This window comes from Barbus barbus (assembly GCF_936440315.1).
Source record: "Barbus barbus genome assembly, chromosome: 43".
Lineage (NCBI taxonomy): Eukaryota > Metazoa > Chordata > Actinopteri > Cypriniformes > Cyprinidae > Barbus > Barbus barbus.
The window spans coordinates 11,391,448-11,405,512 of NC_136721.1; the positions used below are offsets into that span (position 1 = coordinate 11,391,448).

Genomic DNA, 14,065 nt, shown 5'->3' on the forward strand with positions numbered 1-14,065 from the left:
GGGAGACAGTGCCTCCACAAAAATTGGATGAGAAAATATTCAAAAGTAGAAAAATAACAATGCAAAATTGACAAAATATGACATTAAAAATTGTATACATGACTCTTTTTTTTCGGACTTCCAACCGCAACCCCAGCAGTTAGAGTTACAGAAGGAGGGAGCGTCTCTCTCTTGCCTTCCCACAGTCCATTTCAGGTAAGCAGATAACAGTAAGCACTGCATCACAACAAATACATAGTTAAATAACAAGAAATTTAAAAACACTCGAGCTGTAAGATATGGTCATAATGTCTTAAAACTGTGCATATAAATAGATAAACTTTATATTAATAGATTGTATAGTATAAGACCAAAAAGCCTTTAAGTCTGGGTAAAGAATAAAATGTCGTATACACCCCTGCCCCCTTGATTATTGTTTTATAACATACTAAAATCACAAAAACAATTTATTAAAATGTTAATAAGTAAAATGCAACCAAGAGGAACTTTTATTTTATTTTTTTAGCACTTACACTTTACAAAAATGTCCACCCCAGATTTTCCACTAAATTGTTTTTCAACAAGCCCCAACAGATCCTCAGCTCCCATGGTCTCATGGGATAGCGAAGCATCCACTGGTTGCATCCTTGAAAATTTCAGCAATACATTCAGGTTTTCTTTGCCTACTGTATGAATACCAAAACAGGAGACAGAAGTATGCCCATTCAGATGACCAGCAAAAAAGGGCTTTTGGACAGTAGCATTGCAGGATGACTCCAGTATTGACTGTGGCTTTTTTGAGACTCATTGATGTATGCAAGAGGGACGTGTAGGATTACCCAAAGGCCACAATTACATAGAGCTTATGAATATTTTGTGACACTGTGGTATTACAGAGTGGCAGGACTAGACTGTGAATATTCATATCCAATTCATCACTGTACTTACAGCCAGGTGCAGACAAGGGTTGCAATGCTTTCCCTGAATACACGATAACCTTCTTAAAAAGAGCTCTAACAGCCGGAAGGAACGTGGAATAATCTGGTGGCCTTCAGGGTTGTAGTGATAAAAGACTAGGGAAAAATGAGAGAGAAAGAGAGAAACAGATAGTAGAGAGTGTGAAAGAACGAGTGGAAAAAAAAAGATGAAAGCTGGGCAATGAAAATAGGATTGTGGGATCGACAGGCATGGGCGAAGAACATTGATTCATACATCTGCAGATAAGACTGCAAAAGTGCCGGAATAACTGCAAGATGACAAGATAAACTCTCTCGGATCCCAACGAGGAGCTAATCCACTGTTTTTACAAGGACACATGCCGTATTCACACCTACAGTTGGGTCATTCTGATAAGTCTCAATTAAAAAACAGTTCTAAAATTAGATTTTATTTAATGCTTCTGAGTCACTCTTCCTCCAATTAAACACCCCCACTGTCAACATGAGATCCATCAGATACGAGACTGACCAACATAAAAAACAAACCCTGCAGAGCTTCATCCACAGATATCAATCCATCAGCTGAGCGAATCAACTCACCCTGCACTTGCTGCCAGAATAGAATGAGCATATGAATGCACAGGGGAGCTTCATCCATCACTCCTACATTATCCCACCATCCTATACCCCGTTTTGCCACAAGCGCACCAATATGGTGCCATCAGTCACCAGTATCGTTGGCAAGCTGACTATCCCTAATCATTAGACTCTAAGAAGCTAATGAAGTTAATTATTCACATGATGGATCTTATATTATTCCATCTCTTCCATTATACAGACGGTTTCTCCCAGCCACATGTAGCAGTTAGACGGACGATCAATAAGCAGTGTTTATTGGAGGCATGTGCGGCATGTGAGATCAAGTGACGATCACCGATATTGATTTGAATGGAACCCACTAAAACATTGACTCATAAATGCATCATGTCAAGCTATTTTTACATTGTGGTTTGCATATATATCGACTACCTGTGAAAATTATTCGAATCGCCATATGCTTAATTATTGGTTCATATGCACAAAATGCTAAAATCAAATAAAACAGGACACAGTAGGCAGTGTGTTATCCTCCTTTTATTTATATATATATTTTTCTCCAACATTTCCAATGCTAAAATAACACACAAAGTGTATGGTGCATTAGTATTTGCATATGTTATATTTCTCATTATCAAAACAGATCGAAAGAGATGAACTTCACAGAAAAACAGACATTCAAATGGAAAGATAACGAATGCTATTAAAGGCATCAGATCTGAAATGTCACACAGATTAGCTCCAAATCCCTTCAAAACACTCCCAATTTCAAACAGTGACAATCTAAGCACAGAAATATTTACCCTGTAAAAATTCAACAGTTTGAATGAACAATGTGCAAAGTACCTATGCATCAGCAACGTACGATGCTATATTAAGCTGCATGACCCATTTAACAACAACTTTGATAAATACTGCATTGTTGTATTGGCAGCATGAAACAAAGCCAAGCGTCAACCACTTCTCGACTCGAAAACTCTCTCGGAATCGCAGAGAGGGTCTTCGCTGTCAGAGCTAATAACATCGAACGGTTCTCCAGAGATTTTGCCAGTGGCCCATACTGAAGTCCAAAAGCCAACAGGAAGCTTCCCTCTCCCAACAAATCCCCTAGTTTTGTGCCTGTCACGATAAACCCCTTTGTGCAATGCTTGTGTAAACTGAGATGTATTTGTCAAAAACACAGGGACAATCTCAAAAATTAATGTGGTGATGAGATGGACGTTTGTGCTCTAAAATCTACATCTAAACAATATTAGCTCCATTTTAATGGCAACATCCATTTGAAGGGACGATCATCACATTTATGTGCCTGTACGATTCACACGGTTAAAACGACACGCTCTAGTCTCTACCTTGGAATGTTATGATAAACAATGAGAATATATCCACGTTGCAGGCTATTGGTCCTCATGAAGAATTGGTCTACTTAAGAGTCAAGACTGTTAAAACCATTTCAGACGCACCCCAGTGGACCTCTTTTGCCGCAACAGCTGCGCGTCTCATAGATTTCAGGCTGAGTGCTTTCAATTACTCGAATGCCACTGAATAAAACCTCTCATTATCTGTTATGAATTATATCAATTGTGCAACAAGGGAAATTAGACAAAGCTGGAGAATAAAGCCGTCACTACAGCAGCCATGAGGCATCTGCTTCTAAGGGGAATGTAACAGGACAGTGAAATAAATTCACATTAAGAGAGGAATTGGAACAGAAGCACGAGAGGCGCCCTGGGAAAAGGACGTTCCCCTAAAGCCAGTGTTCCAACTCAATGTGCCCCAAAGCTGCTGCGGAATCTATAAGTGCTCTTGAGTTCCTCGTTGGCCTCAATGGAGCTCACTTCAGCCCAAACCACCTGGGTAACTATTCTCCACCTTTACATGATACACAGCTCATGTGTAAGACTCAGGAGACGAGGCCGCTTCCATTCTTGCACTTATTTTCCAGTAACAAAGCAGGCTGGGCCATTGGTCAGAACATTGGTTATGTGTGACACGGCTATTTGTCTTGAAATAAATTGAATTTCGCTTGGTAATTCAAGTAAGATACTCTGTGCCATAAGACTTTTATATGTAAGGGAAGGATTGTGCATGATTTTTTGGAGAATTTCTTTCCAGTTATAGTGCTTTGAGTTTATGTAAACGAGTTTATGTAAATCTGTGTGCAATATTTAACGTGATTAGGAATGCATCTAATTAAGTCTCTTTCTGTCATTAATTTATTGCTTACATTTTCAGTGTAAATCTTTTAGTTTTTACCACATTCATTAATATTAAAGATTGACAAATATTTCTCTATCAACAGCATAACACTAGCTCATATCCTCATCACATATACATTTAGAGGACTGAGGATCACAAAAGCACATATGACACTAAAGGCAAAGGATTCAAGCTTGAAAGTAAAAATATTTTCAGATTCATCTGTTATTCGAGATTCTGTAAAAATAAGCTCAACCTTCCTCCTTTAATGCATGCTGCTTCTAAAAGGTGTTAGACTCCATATGTAACCGAGTGAGTGAGTGTGTGTGTTTAGCCTTGCAGGGATTGGTAGTGATGATGTGTTATGTTCCCTGCTGTTGGCCTTCACGATATCTATTCGGTGATCTCCAGAATAAGATCGTCTCCTTCCAGAGTGCTGTCGGTGGTCACGTAGATCTTGGCCACGGTGCCAGAGAGTGGCGAGTTCACCACCGTCTCCATCTTCATGGCGCTGAGGACGCAGAGCGGTTGTCCTTTCTCCACCTGCTGGCCCTGCTTCACTTTCACCTCCACCACCTTACCAGGCATGGGAGCGCCAATCTGTCCACGAACGTCCTTCAGGGCTTTAGGGTGGAAATGCATCTCCTACAAAAACAAGAAATTTGATTTAGGTCGCAGGGACATCGGTTTCATTTGCACATTGCATTTCACCAACTATTCCCAAGAAATACATACATGCAGAATATAATAAGAATTTGTTTGTGTGTTCTGGTATACATGGTTTATGAGGACAAATTTGTATAAATGACATGAATACTACAACGTAAACATGGTTTATGAGGACACTTCCTGTGGAAAAAAAACTCTGAAATTAATTCTTCAAATGTTTCAAGATGTACTAAAAATGCCAACAAAATAATTTAATTATTTTTCTACATGGTGCATTAGAAAACTTCAAAACATAAAAATGCCACTAGACAGCAATTAGACTAGACTATACTGTGAAATGTAACACATACAGTATGGAGTTACTCATGAAGGCTACACATTAAATATTTATTAACAAATATCAGTTAGCACATTAACTATGGCAGTCTAACACACGAAAACAAGCTAAATAAACAAACTAGAAAACGCATGGGAAAAATAACTAAATAGAGCACAGAAAAACTAAACTTAAAAAACATTTGAAACAATAATAACCTATAACTAAAACTAATGTCTGCTTTCATATGGTAGTAAAATCGGTCCAGAAAAATCCCATCTCGACAATAGTGCTGTCAGGACACTGGATATGGCTCATAAAATCACGACTGTACCAGTTTTATTTACATAATTTACATAATTTACTTCTTGTCACTCCACTCCACCAGCAGTTGGTACACAACTTTGCCAAATTTCACTAAAAGAAAAAAGACAGAAATGCACCTTCATGGCCACAGTGTCTTTGACCAGGACAGATCTCAGCTGACCATTGAGCTCAAAGAACACCTCTCTCTGACCGGCTTTATTAAGGTCTCCTAGAGCCAGAGCCTTGATATGAAGTGTCTTGCCTCGCTCCAACTCCACCTGAGACAGACAGCAGAGATATGAGGAGAGGAAATAAGGAACTTACAACTGGAATGTAGAAATGACACTTATAATCATGGATGACAGGAAGATTTATGCCACAGTAACGGTAAATAAAAATGTGATGCTACTTCTGTTTAATAATTGGAAATGTTTTATTTCTCAAAAAAAGAAATCCTTCCACCTCAAATTCTTCAGCAATCTTGGGTCCATCCAGGAAGAGTCTAGTGTCCAGACAATCCACAGGCCCAAAGGTTCTGGTGAATTCTTTGTACTCCTGGAACACTTTGGGGTACATGGCTGCAGAAATCACATCCTCCGGGCTGATTTCATCACCGTGAGCGTCTCGCAGCTGCTTCTCCAAGGCCTGGAAATCCATGGGGGCCAGGGAGGCTCCAGGACGTCCTTCCACACGGGGAAGAGACTTCAAAACCTGTGCCACAAATACGTGATGAGAACCTGAGAAAAGAGCAGGTGCCTGAACACACAATAAACGTATATTTCCTCGCTGTATTTTCAAGCTGCTTGTAAGTGGATGATGCGTTCGCAATCCCCCTTGAGCCCCACACTGAATCCGAGAATATTTATAACCGATCATTACTAGGAGCAGGATTAATTTCTCCCGATTGCTTAATTTAAATGAATTTAAGAGGGTGAAGAATCAAATGCGAGAAGCGAAGAGACTCGAAATGACGAAATGTACATTTTGATTCGGCAAAACAAAGAAAGACCGCAGACCTAAATAAAACTTTTTTTTATGCAAGCAAACAAACGCTTGCATAATGACGAACAATATTAATGTTACAAAACAGATGGGGGAAAAATAAGGCCACGTTGCTCAAATATGTTTGTTATCTAAATTACATGCAAAGCAGATGGCCTACTAATTCTGAAAAAGAGACATTGTAAATAAATTAGCTGCATACTTGCATGTGCAGAAAAGCTTTAACGCAAGCATTGTTCATTTCTGATGGGAGACGCATTTGTCAGGGAAACGGCTAATCTTGCACAGGAATGGCTGCTGGGTAATTGGGGCGTTCAAGACAAAAGGAATGACATGGTTTTGCCTTGCGTATCTCTGACAAGCACAACACAGTGTTACTGCACTTTAGAGACTGTAGGGAAACCCTCTCAAGACAGACTTCACTGCGATCAGCCGAAACTCTTCAGTGAGAGAGCTGAAGCTTATTTTGCTCACCGCAGAGATAATCAATAACTTGCATTTATGCAATACTGTACCAAACAGGTTCTTCTCTTCTTTCTGATCTCAGCTCAAGCTGAGCAGAGACTTAAAGTTTAACTTTAGTCATTGAAATAATCAATTCTAAATCCTTCCTCTGACCCTTACATCTTCAACCCAACCCCTGGCCACGTACAAGACTGTAATTCCATATTTCTAACCCTGGGCAGTATAACAGAAACTTCCTATCTTAATTTCTGACTAAAGATTTGGAAAAGTTCTATTTCCCAAGTGAAATCACCATGGTTATTAAACAGATAGGATAGGATTCTGAGTTAAGAGCCAGTCACGCTAGACGTTGAACATGCAAAGTTTCTTCTGACACTGCATCAGATGAGATGTTACATCATGCTCTGTGGCACCAGAAATTCAACATTTAACACACAATAATAAAGACAAAATATAAAAATATACAGTCTACCTCACTTTCATGCAATGCTCCAAACCTGCAGCTGTAAAATGTATGATTTGTAATTAAGTTGCATCTTGATCACACGTCTTCATGTGATACCAGGTTTATCAAAGTTAACTAAATCTAAAACAAAAAAATATCACTCAATTTTAATCGATTCTCATTTTTTACGAAATATCAATTCTCAAATCCCAAAAATTGATTAGTCTAGCCTGTTTCAGTTAATGAACGGAATATTGTAGTGAGCTTCTAATCCAATAAATCGCAGTAGCTTTGCGCTTTGGGTAACACTTTAGTATAGGGACCAATTCTCACTATTAACTGGTTGCTTATTAACATGTATATTATTAACATATTGGCATGACCATATTCTACATCCCTAATTTTACCAAAACCTAAACTTACCAACTAACTTGTAAACAACAGAATGTCACGTAACGTCACATTTACAGTACCTCAGAAAAAAACATATTCATGGACCATAAACTCCTTAGTCAGCTAGAAAAATTAACTAAATGTATGCACCATATGACGTGCATTACCATTTATACTGCTCTTCGACATTTATTGAATAAATTTGCCAAGTTTATATGACAGTCTCCATTTAAACATTTATATATCATGAAAATGGAAAATACAAAAAAAAATAAATAATTCTAATTATTTGTAAAAACTATAGTATTTCAATTTTACTAAAATAATACACATTCGCTGGTCAGAATTCACCAAACCAAATTTTTTTTTTGAGAGAATATTCCTTTTAAGAATCTACTTTGCTCCTGTTAGATCCTGTACAACATTTATTAAGGTATCGTGTCCACTAGCTGTACTTCAGCAGCTTGAGTGAGAAATGCGCTGTGCAGGTCGTACCTTTGATCTGAAGGGCTCCGGGAAGCCTCCATGGGGGATGCCAATGTGTCCTTGCAGGAACTCCACCACGGAGAGGGGGAAAGACAATTCATCCGCTCTCTCCTCCACCTCTGCCCGAGTCAGAGAGTTCTGCACCATGAACTGCGCCAGATCACCCACAATCTTAGAGGAGGGTGTCACCTGAAGGATGGGGAAGAGAGGAGAAGGACAGATAAGCGAGAAAGGAAAGACATGCTTGCTTAGGCCTCCATCGCTACACCTCAGCTCTACACCAGGCTTATCCGCCCTCAGGCCGTCCGTCCAATCTGAACTAGGAATAAGAGAGGAAAGAGATTGCAGTGGCAAACAGAAACATGGCTTAGGGAGAAGATAACATTCATCGTGAGGACAGAAGGGAAAAAGAATGGGAGACAGAGAACAGCGAGGCGCTAATGAAACCCAGTGCTAATGTGTTGTATGTTAAGCAGCATGCAGCTCGGCCTCCGATATTGACAATATTAACAGCAAGGGGACTCCGAGAACAGAAAGCCAATTATCTTCGATCATTTAATTAAGCCCAGGGAAATGAAATGAAAAGCAGCAAGGCGAGACCAAATGCTCACAGACGCCTTTGATTGGAGGAGATCAGTCAGAGTCTCTCTGAAACACAACAGATAAGCTTTGCTTAAAGCTCTTCCCAGTTGATCTGTCTCTGGGCCATAGGAGACAGGGACAGGATTATTTATTCGCTGCTCCTTTCTGCCCCTCTTTTTTTTGCCAAGTTATTTTTATTCAATTTCATCTGGAGATTGAGGCTGTTGCAACGGAATAAGAGGGATGAGGAGGTGGAAGGAGAAAAGAGAGAGAGGAGAGCAGGCAATTAAATCTACGATTCAGAGAGGAGCTCTCGGGTCCACGGTGCTCATGATCTTGTGAGCGTGAGCGGATTTCAAGAGTGAGGGTGAGACCCTTCTGAGTGCAGGGGGTGATAATTAAGCCCTATTTAACCAGGGAGCATATGAGCGATTTAAACGGCGGCGCTCATTGTGGTCACGATATGTGATTACAGCGTACAAACAATCTTAAACATTCCATTCATTGATGGAAAAAGGAGGGGAAAAAAACAGCACTTCTGCATGAGTATAAAGCATAACGTATATTTGCAAATCTCAAATGACTGGCTTTCAACTTTGAATGCAATGAAGGGGTGAAATCTGATTTAAATCATTGAAAAGACTGGTTATGGACTGGAAATCTTAAAAATGATCTGGATTTCACATATACACAGGAAGTAAAGAATATGAAATTGGATTTTAAGATCCAACAGAGCCAGATTGAATACTGCTTAACCACTTATTTCCACTATCCTGCATATGGTTGAATAAGCACATCATATTTTTGACCAAAACATATTACAAAACAGTTAATATTCTAGATAGTTATTCCTAGATTTGTTTTTATTTTTAATTTTTTTTATACATGTTATGAATAGAACTTGATGCAAATTACTGTATATCTAAACATTAGAATATTGTTTAAAATAGCAGTATGAAATACATTAAATACTTTTGGGGGATAGTGGACATGGCATGACGTGACACTGGACTGACATCAGTCTAAAACCAAAAGTAAAATTATTCTATAATTATACAAGCAGCTTTTAGGAGCTCATTAAGTAGGAGACTATATGAAATATTTTACTATAATACTTATACAATATATATTAGTATAAAACAAAACATATTTCTAATATGTCTAAAAGGGACACTGAGTGTTAAAAAGGTGCTATATAAATAAAACAATTATCTATTATTAATATCATTAATTTTTTTCATTTGTCTCACCAAAGGAACATATAAAACAACCTAGTAAAGGATTAAAATGGGGAACAGATTGAAGAAAAATTATGAAATCTAAAATAAATAATAAAAAAATCACATAAAATATTTTTTTTCATGGTCGTCAACTATCTTTATGACTACCTCTCAGAAATATAACTTAAATGTTTTATTTATCTTTAGTATCCAAGACACTAAAGGCTTGAGTGGACTTTATGCTGATGATTATATCTTATGATAGATTTCTCAGATGACTGAACATTTTTTAAAAGCTACAAAACTGTCTCTTCAGAGATGGCTTTTATTATTTGAAAAGCTAGAGTGTTTTGAAGAGATTACGTGCCAGGACACGACTTTCAAATTAACTAATTTCCACAGGAAAAAAAAAAAATGAAAGGAAAATTAAGAATCTATTCCAGTGCAAAATTATAAGAAAACAACTGCAAAATCCTCTGGCTCAAATATCTATCTTTTATGTGTCTAAGGGGTAGCGGGATGTTTTTATAAACTGTCCAATAAAGACTTGATGTGAACCAGACGTAATAAGTATAGGTCTAGTTAGAACTGAATATTTTGTATGATGTACAAAATGGTGTTTGCACATTGCTTTTGACCAAAATAACTATATATTTAGATTATAACACGATACTTTCGAGGAAGCAAGCTGGGAAATGGACATGCGTGACAATACAAGGAATGACTCAGAAAACGTGAACATTTGACAACATCATGACTCAGTCTTCAAGTGTGTGAAACATAACATCTGAGGAAAAGACGTCGACCTAATTAGCTAAAAGGTGTGATGTCTTTGGTTCCATATAAAGATTAGAGGAATGTAAATGCCTGTGATTTCAGAGAGACTGAAGATCTGGATTAATAGAAGCAGTAATAGCCATGAAGGGTTAAAGGGGTTTATCATAACACTTTGCACATTAATACACCGTGTACTACTGCATTAATATTTTTTATTTGAGTCATGTCTAAAATCCTCCAAGTATTATGACATTTCATAAGAAATGAGCTGACCTGATTTCTCGTCTGAAAATCACTGAATAGAGTAAAAATGACGGCACACTTTTCAGTATCCTTGGTTCTGGAAGCATTCATTTTCTCCAAAAAGATTTCTATTAAAGAATTCTATGCAAAATCAGCTCCAGATTTACGGGTGTAGTTTGTCACAAATAGGACACCTTGACTGTTGAGTGAATCCCTATGTACCAGAGCTAAAGTCAACAAAGCCCATCACAAAAAACTAAAAATAGGTTTGAATATGTAAATAAAGAAAATGTGATCTCCCAAAACACAGGAGTAATTGCTCACTTTGATGAGGTCACCGAGCAGCTTGTTGGCTTCTGCGTAGGCTTTCTTCACCTCCTTAAACTTGTTCCCCAGCCCCATACTGTGCGCTTGAAAGTGGAGATTGGTGTATTGGCCACCTGGGATCTCGTTCTCGTAGACATCAGAATTCCCAGACTTCATGGTGGCAGTGCAGTCAAACGGAGCATAAAGGCCTCGGGTCACCTCCCAATACTCACTGTAGTCAAAGACCTTCTCGAGAGAGATGCCTGAGAAAGAGATGTGGTGAAGGGAAAGAAAAAGAAAAGAAAGACAGGAGGAGAGATCATTAGTCTATCAAGAGGAATAAGCGATCGGAGAACGAGTAGCACAACAAATGACTATCTGACATTAATATTTAATCAAAAATAGTGAAATTCCTTGTCTCTTTAACAGACTCCACCAGCTAATCAGGCATTCTTCCAAAGCTTTTAATCAGTCATCGAAAGCTCAGCACACAGGGGCCTTTATGTGGTGGAAGCATAGATTGCTTCCTGCCACTCACGGCTTCATCATTTACCAGAAGCAGTCAGTCAATTAATCAATCAATGAGGCGCGTCACTTGCAACAGAGTTTACATGCTCATTTGGCTCCCTCATCTTCACTAATTGCCCATCGCTGTGATCACAATAGTTTTCCAGTGAAAAAGATAACATGCGCACAAATAAACTAACATGTGTGTGCACAACCGGTGAACGACTGAGGAAATCACAGTAACTTCTTTCATAAAACTAGCTTGCGTGCATTTTTATTCTCCTACTCGCTGCCACCCTGACTACAGGCTATTAGGCGCTATTGATGTTACGGTGTAAAAGCGGTGTGTCCAGCTCACCCCGTGCAGACCAATCTATCAGCACATGTCAGTCAGTCCAGGCATTGATCTCTGGCCAAACAGCCTTTATCGTGATGAACTGGCTCGAAGAAAAGAACAGAGAAAGAGAGCTACTTTAGGAGGCAGAGGGACCTGAGCAGGGCAACGAGAGATTGATAGAGCGAGCGAGAAACGCAGATTTAAAAAATTCCAAGGTGAGCGAGAAAGCTGAAGGAGAATCGGGAAGATGACAGGATGATATATCTATCCATCTGTCCAGACATCTAGATGGACTGATAAGAAGACTGACAGACAGGCAGACTTGGTATCTCTCATTTCGCAAACAAATCCTCACTCGCATCTTGGTTTTTGTAGGGGCACTTTTAACCCATTTTCTTCACTTTAATTCTGTATTATCCTTTAGTGTGGAAATGCATCTAAAATAGGGAAACAATAGATTATAGTTTACTTGTCAAAAATGACAACATTTGTTTCATCTTGTGTTTTACAAATTCATTAAATGGCGGAAAAAGTTCATGGATGAGTGGAAACAAAGAAAAATTCCTTATGGATAAATTCATGAATTGATGGATGGATAGATGGAAAGAAAAATTAATGGATGGAAGTAAAAGTTCACAGATGTACGGAAAGAAAAAATCATGGATGGATGGAAAAGAAAATTCTTTGGATGGATGGAGGCAAAAGTTCATGCATGGATGAAATGAAAAAATTAATTGATGGATGGATGGAATAAATTCATGGATAATGGAAGGAAAAATTAATTGATGGATCAAAGGAAAGTTCATGGATGGATGGATGGATGAAACAAAATACATGGATGGAAGGATGGATGGAAAAATTTAGGGATGATGGAAAAAGTCATGGATGGATGGAAGGCAAGAGAAATATAAGAACAATACAATGATACAAAAACAATAACAATATGATACAAAGAATGATACAACACAAAGAATGAAACAACAACACAGAAATAGAAAGAAAGAAAGAAAGAAAGAAAGAAAGAAAGAAAGAAAGAAAGAAAGAAAGAAAGAAAGAAAGAAAGAAAGAAAGAAGGAAAGAAAAGGATTTGCAACAAAATAGCTGTTGGATTTTAAACATGTTTACAAAGTGCTACATTTTGTCAACACTCAGCAGGTCTTGTTTTTTTGTTAGCTGTGCATGAGAATCAACACGTACTGTAACATGATACTTCTTGCTGTGTAAAGGTGGCTATGTAGTTAAATAGAGGCATGACAGAAAACAGCAATCACAATTCAGCTCGCAAACAGATCAAGAATCAAGACAAAACTCAGTATGCAATTAGCATGATAACGACAACATTGCATTTGGTTATATTTAAACATTTCAACGCAAGTCAACGACAGATTTTCACATTTTAATCTTACATTTCGTTTCATTTTTGATCTGTATGTTGAGAGGTTCAGGAGGAGGAGAGAACAAATGGGATGTTTGGGGAATATCAATAAAGCGCTGCCTTGCGAGAACTGTAATAAGTATCGAGCGTTTGTCAGCGCTGTCTCTTTCTCTTCACATCAACACATACGGCAGCTTGTTTTAAAAAGCTGTAAAAAGGTGATTAATACTGGATGTTGCATATGGCAACAAAACCGTGAAGGGAGAGACAGAGACTGCAATAACACCGCCACAGGAATCCTGACAGCCTCCAAACAATTCAATTACCTTGGCAACCCCTCCAGGAGTGAAAACCAAAGAAACACGGGGCAGTGAGAGTGAGGGGGGTATGGCTGCATCTTGTGGGAATAAAACAAACTGAATCAACAAAAGCGCAAACACGTGAGCTCTCTGATGCGTCACACACCCAACGCCATGTGGAGCTCCAGAGGAGCAGGCTGTATCTATACATAAAGGATAGACTTTCATAGAAACAACAACCAGGGCTTTCCGGTTTGTGAGCACCACAGCTCACGTCTCTTTGCTTTATTAATGTGATGTTTGGTGGCTTAATTAGAAAGTCTAAGATGCAAATTATATTAGCTTACACAGCTTGTATATTAATAACAGTGTAACTGAGAGCTAGTGTAAAGGCTACTTCACATTGTCCAAGCAAATAAAAATTAGTGTTTATACAACAGTTAGTACTGGCTCTCTAATTCGATTGGCTAAGGAAAATTAAAATCCAAGGTGGTCAATGGCCGATAATTAGCCAATAAAACTTATCCACTATTTGTTCATTTAACCTAAGAATTTAAAGTTTGTTGCTTGTACATGCCCAATGACAGCTGGATCTGCAAAAGTTTGCATACTTTGTGAAATTAA

The 14,065-nt window shown here is 38.3% G+C and overlaps 1 protein-coding gene across 1 annotated transcript in view; it reads right to left on the minus strand.

Annotated features, from left to right (window-relative positions):
* Positions 1–2,032: 2,032 nt before the first annotated feature.
* LOC306862830 (pyruvate carboxylase, mitochondrial-like) overlaps positions 2,033–14,065 on the minus strand; it is a 130,897-nt gene continuing 118,864 nt past the window's right edge. The window contains exons 17-21 of the mRNA XM_079405844.1: positions 10,942–11,186; positions 7,805–7,984; positions 5,467–5,715; positions 5,142–5,282; positions 2,033–4,358 (exon numbers count right to left, since the gene is read on the minus strand). Coding sequence (XP_079261970.1) covers positions 4,107–4,358; positions 5,142–5,282; positions 5,467–5,715; positions 7,805–7,984; positions 10,942–11,186 — 1,067 coding nt within the window. The 3' untranslated portion in view covers positions 2,033–4,106. The remainder of the gene's footprint in view (positions 4,359–5,141; positions 5,283–5,466; positions 5,716–7,804; positions 7,985–10,941; positions 11,187–14,065) is intronic.